The sequence below is a fragment of the Corvus brachyrhynchos genome, unplaced genomic scaffold (genome assembly GCF_000691975.1).
Source record: "Corvus brachyrhynchos isolate BGI_N302 unplaced genomic scaffold, ASM69197v1 scaffold158, whole genome shotgun sequence".
Lineage (NCBI taxonomy): Eukaryota > Metazoa > Chordata > Aves > Passeriformes > Corvidae > Corvus > Corvus brachyrhynchos.
In genome coordinates, this window is record NW_008239756.1 from 508,772 (window position 1) to 518,734 (window position 9,963).

The following is a 9,963-nucleotide window of genomic DNA, read 5'->3' on the forward strand; positions in this document are numbered from 1 at the left end:
CGGACAGTTTGAGAGCTCCCCCTGCAAGAGCCCAGCCCATCCCTTCCCCATCCCGTCCTCCTCACGCTGCTGTGCTCCCCAGACACGGACGAGTGCTCCATTGGCAATCCCTGTGGGAATGGCACCTGCACCAACGTGGTGGGAGGCTTCGAGTGCGCCTGTGACGAGGGCTTTGAGCCGGGGCCCATGATGACCTGCGAAGGTAACAACGCCTCGTTCCATCCACGCTGGGCTGTGTGGGACCCCCTGCCTGGGCCAGCCCCCCGTGGGTGGTGTGGAAAAGCTGGATGGGGCTCCTCTCCACACGGGGCTCCGCCAGCTCCCTCTGGAGCCCAGGAGGACGCCTGGAGACCTGGATGAACATGGGAGCTGCCTCCCCAAGGACCAGCAGCCTGTTCCCATCAAAGCTGCTGGGACACCAGAGGCTCTGCAGGGATACCACGGCAGGAGGCCTTGGTGGAACAAAGCTCTCATGGGATGGATGCCCGGGGAGGGTGGCTCTGCCCTGGGGAGTTCCTACCCTGCCGAGGGCACCGGGGTGAGTCCTGTCCTGTCCTCTCCTCCCTGCAGACATCAACGAGTGCTCCCTGAACCCCCTGCTCTGCGCCTTCCGCTGCATCAACACCTTCGGCTCCTACGAGTGCACCTGCCCCTCCGGGTACGCCCTGCGGGAGGACAGGAGGATGTGCAGAGGTAAAACCCCTTCTGCAGCCAGCAGGGGATGGCCCAAACTGTCCCCAGCCCCTGCACGTGGCCAGGTGTGTATGGGGAAGGTGGGAATTCTGCGCTGGCATCTCTGGGCTTTTCTCCCATCACCCACCTCAGTGTCCTGCTCGTAGAAGGGAATTCTTCCCTGGAAGGCTGGGGAGGCTTCCCAGAGAAGCTGTGGTTGCCCCATCCCTGGAATTGTCCAAGGCCAGGCTGGAGCACCCTGGGACAGCGGAAGGTGCCCCTGTCCATGGCAGGGGTGGCACTGAATGAATTTCTAAGTCCCTTCCAGCCCACCTCATTCCATGGTATTTTTTAAGCTGTGTGCCAGCCAGATGGAGCAGTGCAAGGGTGGCAGAGCTGGGGCTGGCAGGGCTGGCAGGGGCTCTGATGGGGTCTGAGGCAGAGCTGGGGCTGGCAGGGGCTCTCATGGGGTCTCGTTGCAGATCTGGACGAGTGCGCAGAGGGGCTGCACGACTGCGAGTCCCGGGGGATGCTCTGCAAGAACCTCATCGGCACCTTCATGTGCATCTGCCCTCCTGGGATGCAGCGCAGGCCCGATGGAGAGGGGTGCACAGGTACCAGGGCAGGCTGGGGGCACTCCCGGGGCATGGACAGTGTCCTCTCCGAGGGATCCTCCACGGAGCTTTGGTTTACATCCTTCTTTCTTTTACATCCTTCTTTCTTTTACATCCTTGGGCTCCTCCCTGGGCTCTCCCACGTGTCACAACTTCCCAAGTGTCCCAGTAGGACACGCAAAACCTCAGTGCATCCCTGGAGCCGTGGGTCACCCCCAGGGTGACACAGCCCTGTGCCACGTGTCCTTCCCTTTGAGTTTTTCCGAGTCTGTGCCAAGCTGCTTTTGGAATGGGCAGGAATGAACAACCCAGAGCTGCACAGCACAGAGCCAGCTCCAGCCCAATCCCAGCAGCAGCTGGAGCAGGGACAAGCCAGGGAGGCTGAATTCTGCCACCCTACTCTGGGAGAGGTCTGGGGCGGGTGGAGGTTTCTCCCAGGGCGAGTGGAGGTTTCTCCCAGCTGCATAAAAACATGGAACTGATCCTCAGGGGCTCTGTGAGGGCATTCCAAAGGGAGGGGAAGCTGGGAAGGTTTGTCCCTGGGCTCAGCAGGGCTGTGTGCGGTGCCTCCCTGGCAGATGAGAACGAGTGCCGGACCAAGCCCGGGATCTGCCCCAACGGGCGCTGCGTGAACACGGCCGGGAGTTATCGCTGCGACTGCAACGAGGGCTTCGAAGTCAGTCCCTCGGGCACCGAGTGCATCGGTAATGCCCCGGCCTGGGCAGCACAGGGAGCTTTTCGGATGTCAGGGGGGCTCAGAGAGCAGGAGAGGGACTCAGGACAAGGGATGGAGGGACAGGACACAGGGAGTGGCTTTCTGCTGACAGATGGGATATTGGGAAGGAATTCCTGGCTGGGAGGGTGGGCAGGCCCTGGCACAGGGTGCCCAGAGCAGCTGTGGCTGCCCCTGGATCCCTGGCAGTGCCCAAGGCCAGGTTGGACATTGGGGCTTGGAGCAGCCTGGGACAGTGGGAGGTGTCCCTGCCATGGCAGGGGTGGCACTGGGTGGGCTTTAAGGTCCCTTCCAACCCAACCCATTCTGGGATTCTTTGCTCCTGAGCAGGAAAGTTGTTGGAGCATCACCTTTATCCAAACCCCCCCACCCTCCCCGTCAGCCCTGGTACCGCCTGCTCCGTTACCCTGGTGCTGGCACTGCCTCAGATCTTGGATTTGTGTCCCCTTTTCCTGTGCCCAGACACCCGCCAGGGCTTCTGCTTCACGGAGGTGCTGCAGACCATGTGCCAGATGTCCTCCACCAACCGCAACCTGGTCACCAAGTCCGAGTGCTGCTGCAACAGCGGGCGCAGCTGGGGCCCCCAGTGCGAGCTGTGCCCCCTCCCTGGCACTGCCCACTACAAGAAGATGTGTCCCCATGGCCCCGGGTACTCCACGGACGGCAGAGGTGAGTGGGGCACAGTCCCCCTGGGAAGTGGCCGGGACAGGCCTGGGGCAGACAAGGAGCCTCTGCAATGTTCTGTGGCCACGGAGCTCTGGCTCTCTGGGAGAATCCAGCCTGCCCCAGTGTCGTGGGATGAGGGGGAGCTTCAGCCCTGCCTTGGCCTTGGATTTATGGCTTAATGTTAAGGAATCCCTGTGGCCTGCAAGGTCTGAGGATGGCAGATCAGGTCTATTATAAAATGAGTTATTTATTGAACAGGCAGGAGATAACAGATGAAAGATCTTAATCAGTTACTCCACAGTGTAAAACTAAAAACAGCTACTGGTAGATTACAGCAGAACATAAACAGTGCAGATACCGAGGTATTAAAGCTGGCAGAAGAAACAGGATTGATTAGGAGCCAAATGTAAGTTAGCATGGAAATGATGATAATTAAGTGGAGTCCTTCACCCAACCTCCATCCCTGCTCTGGGGGGAAACCCCACACATGTCCAGGGAATGTGCAGCAGATTTCTGCTTTGTGAAAGTTCAGCCAGAAATCCAGTTTATCTTTGCAGCTCTCAGGTTAACAGGGGGATGTTCATTGGCAGCTGGGAGCTGCCAGACCATGGTGCCAAAATAACTCCAAGACACTTGTCCTGTTTGAGTTATCTGATAACAAACCTCAGATAAGCTCTTGGGGAGGTGAGCTGGGCTGGCACCTGGGCACAGAGCAGCTCTGGCACTGCCAGCTCCTCCCCTCCCTCCACAGACATCGACGAGTGCAAGGTGCTGCCCAACCTGTGCAGGAACGGGCAGTGCATCAACAGCATCGGCTCCTTCTCCCGCCACTGCCCCCTGGGCTACACCCCGGACATCACAGGCACTGCCTGCCAGGGTGAGCCGGGCTGGGCACCCCGCACAGGCGCCCTCCCTGCGCTTTGTAACCCCCCGGGACCCGCCCTCCCCCTGGGAGCTGTGGGTTGTGCAGGGCTCTGGATACTGTGCCCTGTTTCGTGCCCCTCTGCACCTCGAAGTCACCTCTCCGTGTGGTTTAACTCCTCAAAAATGGGGTTCCCTGTCTTCCCTGACCCCAGGAGTCATAGGGACTGGCAAGGACTGGGGTCCAGAGGAAATCTGGGAGCAGCCAAGCCCTGCCAGGCAGCACAGCTCGTTCCACCCAGCCTGAGCACCGCGCTGGGAATCCAGATGTTGGCATAAAAGGCACCTCTGGAATCACAGCTCTATCCCCACAGGATTTGTCCCAGATTTGTTGTTCTGCCTCAAACTGAGCTGCTCCCCCAAAGCCCTTGGCTCTGCTCACCTGGAGAGTGAAAGCGGGGTGTTTGTCCAGGCATGCCAGGATCCATGGGGATATCTCACCCCTGATCCACAAAACCTGGGATCACCTGATGTCCAGGAGCCCCTGGGTGGGCTGGGTGGCCCAAGGGCTGGAAGGGACCCTGCCCCTGATATGTTTTGTCCCTGGAGTGCAGATCTGGACGAGTGTAACCAGTCCCCAAAGCCCTGCAACTTCATCTGCAAGAACACCGAGGGCAGCTACCAGTGCTCCTGCCCCCGGGGCTACATCCTGCAGGAGGATGGGAAGATCTGCAAAGGTACGGAGCCAGGAGAAGGAGCAGGGAGCGGCTGGGGGAGAGGGGACAGGGCAGCCAGACATGGAAAAATACCAGCAGGTGGATGTGGGAAAAGGTGCCATGCTGGGCTGGTGCATGAGGGCTTCATCCTGCCACACTCCAGATGTGCCTCATCAGGGAAAAAATGCTCCTGGCCCTTTCCTGGAGAGTGCACAGCACATCCCGAGCTCCAGGGAGCTTAGACCTGCATGTCCCCTGCATGTGGGCTGTGCCTGGCATTGTCACCAGCCAGGCTGGGGCTGTGCCCACCTCTCCCAGGCTGAGGCACCACAGTGTGAGGAGCCTGGCCTGGGGATCTGGGAGAGCCTGGGGTTTGTGAATTGCAGGAGAGGCAGGGAAACATCCCTGCATCTTCCAGATGTGTCTGTGTGTGACCCTGAGGTGGGGAGAGGTTTGTTCTTCTCCCGCAAGAACTTTGGGAGCGCTGCTCCTGGGCTGGTTCTGTGCATCCACAGGGACACTGAGGTGTCACAGCCTCAGGCCACAAAGACACCTCAGTGGGATAAACTGAGACCCTCTCCTTGTCCCTTCAGACTTGGACGAGTGTTCCACCAAGCAGCACAACTGCCAGTTCCTCTGTGTCAACATCATCGGGGGCTTCAACTGCAAGTGCCCCCCTGGCTTCACCCAGCACCACTCGTCCTGCATCGGTGAGTGCAGAATTCCCTGCCCTGCACATTCCCACGGAGCAGCCCCAGCTCAGCAGAGGCTTCCCAGCCCCCAGACTCTGGCTCTGAAGCCCTGCCCCTCTCCAGCCACCCCGGCAGTGTCTGCATTGTCCCTCTGCTGCTCAGCCTGGGCTGAGCCTCACCGTCTGAGGTGGCCACAGGGCCAGGGATGGACTTTCAGGTGGCCACAAACTCCTTCTGGTGTTTTGCAGACAACAACGAGTGCACAGCTCAGCCCTCCCTGTGTGGAGCCAAGGGGCAGTGCCTGAACACCCCGGGCAGCTACAACTGCGAGTGCCAGAAGGGATTTTCCCTGGACAGCTCCGGGGTCAACTGCGAAGGTGGGTCTGGGGCTCCAGGGTGGCTCCGTGGGGAAGAATTCCTGGGGCACTCCCAGGCTCTGAGGAGGCTCAGTCCAGGTGGGAAGTTCAAGGAGCGTTTGGACAACGCTCCCAGGGACAGGGTGGGATTGTTGGGGTGTCTGGGCAGCACCAGGGGTTGGGCTGGTTGGTCCTTGGGGAAAGGAATGGTCCAATATCCCACCAGAGATCTCAGCCTGAAGCAGAGCAGAGCTGGTGACAGCCCAGGCCACACCTGGAATCAGGAACCAACCAAGCAGGGATGTCTGGGAGCCGGGGGTGTCGCTCAGCTCCAAGCTGCAGAGCCAGAATTGGGCACAGGAGCCACCCACCTCCAGGAGCACCCTGGAGGGTCCCTGAGCCCGCAGCGGGTGGGGCAGGGGAAGGTGTCTCAGGTCCCTGTGTGTCCCTTGGGTGCAGATGTGGACGAGTGTGACGGGAACCACCGGTGCCAGCACGGCTGCCAGAACGTGCTCGGGGGGTACCGCTGCGGCTGCCCCCAGGGCTACGTGCAGCACTACCAGTGGAACCAGTGCGTGGGTGAGTGGGGGGCCCGCCTGGGGGAGGTGTCCCCTGCCTGGGGAGGTGTCCCCTGCCTGGGGGAGGTGTCCCTGCCTGGGGGAGGCGTCCCGTACCTGTGGGGTGCATTCTGTACCTGTGGGAGGGCTCTCTGTGGGATGTATCCTGTGGGATGTATCCTGTACCCATGGGATGCACCCTGTACCTGTGGGGGACATCCCATGATTCCATGATTCCGTGATTCCATACAGATGAGAACGAGTGCTCCAGCCCCTCTGCCTGTGGCTCTGCCTCCTGCTACAACACCCTGGGCAGCTTCAAGTGCGTTTGTCCCTCGGGCTTCGACTTCGACCAGGCCTTCGGGGGCTGCCAGGACGTGGACGAGTGCTCGGCCGGGGGCAGCCCCTGCAGCTACGGCTGCTCCAACACGGACGGGGGGTACCTGTGCGGCTGCCCCGGGGGCTACTTCCGAGCAGGACAGGGGTAAGGGAGCGGCCAGCGGGGCGTTCCCAGCTGGGGATTCCTGGAGGATGTGGCACAATCCTCGTGCCAGCAGCATCTCCTGCCCCACTTCCCTGATGCCAGGGTCAGTGCAGCTGCCAGTAGATGCTCTGTAGATCCACCCGGTGCAGGATGGAGATTAATTAATCCATTAATTAATGACACCAGGCACATCCTGTGCCATGTCCCACACCCATGTGTGACCCTCTGGGTGGTTCCCATGTGGAGAACCCGGGAGTGGTGACATTTCCATTGGAATCAGGGATCTGAGCTGGGTCTCTCTGCTCTTCTGCCACTAGCCACTGTATTTCTGGCTTGGGATTTGGGAAGGGTCCCTACCTGCCTGCGCCCCAGGAGGAGGATGAGGACAACCTGCTGTCCCCCGAGACCTGCTACGAGTGCAAGATCAACGGGTACCCCAAGAGGGGCCGGCAGCGGCGCAGCGTCAACGGCACGGAGAGGCACCAGGTGAGAAATGCAGGGCATCCTGGAGGGGCTGGAGCAAGGCAGGAGCTGGATCCCTTGGGATCCTATTCCCTCAGTCCAGGCAGAGCCAGCAGCTCATCCATATCTGCCTGGGTTTGGCATCCCCAAACCCTCTTCTGAAACCAAGGAATGAAGTCCACGCTTCCCATCCCTGGAAGTGTCCAAGGCCAGGTTGGACGGGACTTGGAGCAACCTGGGATAGTGGGAGGTGTCCTGTTTTTAAGGTCCCTTTCAACCCAAACCATTCCATGATTCCATTCCTCGGAGGGAGTTCTGGCCTCTGCCCAAGACTCTCCCAGGAATTTCCCAGCCCTGGGCAGGAGAGGTCATTTTAGGGCTTGGAAGGAGAATGGCTCTGAAGTTACTGATCCTCCCCGGGACGGGCGCTGTGTGCTGGGGGTTCAGTGCCAGAGGCACAGCCGGGACACCAAGAAACTCTTGTGGGAAACGAAGGACCAAAACGAAGGACCACGGACGTCGTTGCTGCTTCTCAGAGCTGATTTGGGGCTGAATTTCCCTAAATCAAACCCACCTTCCCCCAGCCTGAGCTTTCCCTGCTAAATCCCACTCACTCCCGGTTCCTCCCCAGGACCACACCGTGAACTTGGCCAGCATGGACGTGGACGCGCCGCTCTCCATGACCCTGAACCTGTCGGAGCTGGCGCACAAGGAGCACATCCTGGAGCTGCTGCCGGCCGTGGAGCCGCTGGAGAACCGCGTGCGCTACACGATCTCGCAGGGCAACGAGGAGGGGCTGTTCCGCATCCACCACAAGGAGGGGCTCAGCTTCCTGCACCTGGGCCGCAAGAAAATCCTGCCGGGCACGTACCTGCTGGAGATCGTGAGCGTGGCCCTGCCCCGCCGGCGGGAACTGCACAAACTCGAGGCCAACAACCACCTCGACCACTTGGCGGGGGAGCTGGGCCAGGCGCTGAGGATGAAGCTGCAGCTCCAGCTCTACTAAAGCCACGAGAGACCCCCCAGTCCCACCCGACAGCGCCGCCCTTCCCCTCGCCACCCACCCCGGGAACAACGGGCTCCTCTCCTGCCACCGCCGCCGCCACCGCCGGGACAGCCATGGGAAACGTCCCTCTGGGATCAGCAGCCTCGGGGGATGCTCTGCTCCTGGGGGTGCCTGAGCCAAGCCCAGAAGAGCCAAGCCCAGAAGGGCCAAGCCCAGAAGGGCCAAGCCCGAGCCACAGCTCACAAAGCTCCCGCAAGCTCTGCCAAAGAACCCAAGCTCCTGAGCAGGGACTCTGCTCCCTCTGCTCCCGCCTGCCCCCTTGTCCAGGACACTCCGAGCTGGCACGGGTGGTGCCCTGGGGAGCTGCCTGCTCTCCATGGCCACATCCCAGGAAAAGTGAGGGGATCTGGGGGCGGCTTTGGGAGGAGCTGTGCCTCCATGTGGTGTCCATGCATTTCCCAACAGCTCCTGGTCCTGCTCTGCTTCTGTGCTGGGATGGTGCTGCAGGATCCATCCCATCCCCGGCCTGGCTGAGCTCTGTATCCCTCTCTTCTCCATGGCCCCTGGGCCTCTGGGGGCTCCTCTGGGCCTTTGGCGCTCCTCTGTCAAACAGAAAAGGCCACCCCTGAGCAAAGGGACAGTTCAGGTTCTCCCCTCCCATCTCAAAGCCATGGGCAGGAAGGGACAGAGACATCCAGGGCTTCCTTTTGAACAGAATCCTTGACTTGGGGTCACCCTGTCCGTGATCCCCCCGGCCAGGAGCCCCTCTGGGAAGGGGGGCTGTGAGTCCCTCCCCTCTGCTCGTCCCCTGCAGCTCAGTGGGCCCAAGGTGACAGCCCCATGGACATTCTCTGGTTAATGCAGACCAAAGGCACTAAAGAGAGTGTGGAAAATTGGGATGAAGTGGCCGGAGGGCTCCGTGCCGCCCCACATTCCCTGTGCAGCCCCTTCTGGCCGGGGGGGCTTCCCCTGCTCCCCGGGGTGTTCCTCTCACAGCTGATCCCTGCAAGGCCGTTCCCAGGTTTTGCATGAATCCTTTGCAGTTCTCCACCGACCCCGTGCTCATCCCCGGGACAAAAGGTGCTGATTCATTCCCGGGACAAAAGGTGCTCATTCCCACGGAACTGCCTCATCCCCAGGCCCGAGGTGCTCGCAGCTCCTGGGAGCTGCTGCTGGTTCCTGGCCAGCGTTCGTGCACTGTACCCATCCACCCTCCCGTATTTATGGAAAACCACCAAAGGGGTGCTTGCTCGGTGTTGTCAGGGGTGCATTTTCGTGTAGCTTGACGGTTTTTTGGAGGGGTGGGAATTTTCCCTGGTTCGCTGCCGCCGCAGGGGTGGGGGATGTGTGTGTTTACTGTATCGGGGCTCCAGGCAAACTTGAAAACTCTTCAAAGCAGCTCCAGACTCTGGATTTTACAAGAGTCCCAGAGCTTGTGACAGGATGGGTGGCCTGATGTTTGGGATTGTTTTTTGGTTTTTTTTATTATTATTTTTGTTTTGTTTTTTTCCAACAGGTGCTTTTTTTTTAAAAAAAAAAAAAACCAAAACCCAAGAACTATTAATAAATTAGCAGAGCTGGGTTTGTGTGTGTGTGTTGAGCCAAAGTGTCAAAGCTCAAGGTTTCCTCTCTTCCTCTCTGGTGTGGTGTTTTGGTTTGGTTTTTTTTTTTATTTTGTTTATATTGACATTTCTTGCTGGTTGGTTTTTTTGGGGAAGTGTTGAAACCCCAAACCTGTGCCCCTTGTTCCGCACAGAGAGGTGGCTCTTTGTGGAATTCCTTTTTTGTATCAGAAGCAACGGCAACAATAAAATTATTTTGGGTTAAGTGGGGCCGTGTCTTTGTGTGGGCAGGGACTGGGGGGCGCAGGGCCCATCCAGCTCCAACGTGGAGCTTCCATGGAGACAGAATTGGGATTGTCCAGCCTGGAGAAGGCTCCAGGGAGAGCTCAGAGCCCCTTGCAGAACCTGAAGGGACTGGAGAGGGACTGGGGACAAGGGCTGGAGGGACAGGACACAGGGAATGGCTTCCCACTGCCAGAGGGCAGGGATGGATGGGATATCGGGAAGGAATATCCTGTGAGGGTGGTGAGGGGCTGGGATGGAATTCCCAGAGCAGCTGTGGCTGGCCCCCGGTGCCCGCCT

The 9,963-nt window shown here is 59.8% G+C and overlaps 2 protein-coding genes across 2 annotated transcripts in view; one reads left to right on the forward strand and one right to left on the reverse strand.

Moving 5' to 3' along the window:
* Window positions 1-9,646, forward strand: part of FBN3 (fibrillin 3) — a 67,370-nt gene extending 57,724 nt beyond the window's left edge. The window contains exons 54-66 of the mRNA XM_017742465.1: window positions 83-202; window positions 571-693; window positions 1,155-1,286; window positions 1,865-1,990; window positions 2,482-2,688; window positions 3,437-3,562; window positions 4,161-4,283; window positions 4,856-4,972; window positions 5,203-5,331; window positions 5,770-5,889; window positions 6,120-6,351; window positions 6,669-6,837; window positions 7,445-9,646. Of these exons, the coding sequence (XP_017597954.1) occupies window positions 83-202; window positions 571-693; window positions 1,155-1,286; window positions 1,865-1,990; window positions 2,482-2,688; window positions 3,437-3,562; window positions 4,161-4,283; window positions 4,856-4,972; window positions 5,203-5,331; window positions 5,770-5,889; window positions 6,120-6,351; window positions 6,669-6,837; window positions 7,445-7,819 (2,099 nt within the window). The 3' untranslated portion in view covers window positions 7,820-9,646. The remainder of the gene's footprint in view (window positions 1-82; window positions 203-570; window positions 694-1,154; window positions 1,287-1,864; window positions 1,991-2,481; window positions 2,689-3,436; window positions 3,563-4,160; window positions 4,284-4,855; window positions 4,973-5,202; window positions 5,332-5,769; window positions 5,890-6,119; window positions 6,352-6,668; window positions 6,838-7,444) is intronic.
* The window catches only part of CTXN1 (cortexin 1), a 27,715-nt gene that overhangs the window by 2,522 nt on the left and 15,230 nt on the right, over window positions 1-9,963 (reverse strand). The gene's annotated exons all lie outside the window — the stretch shown is intronic.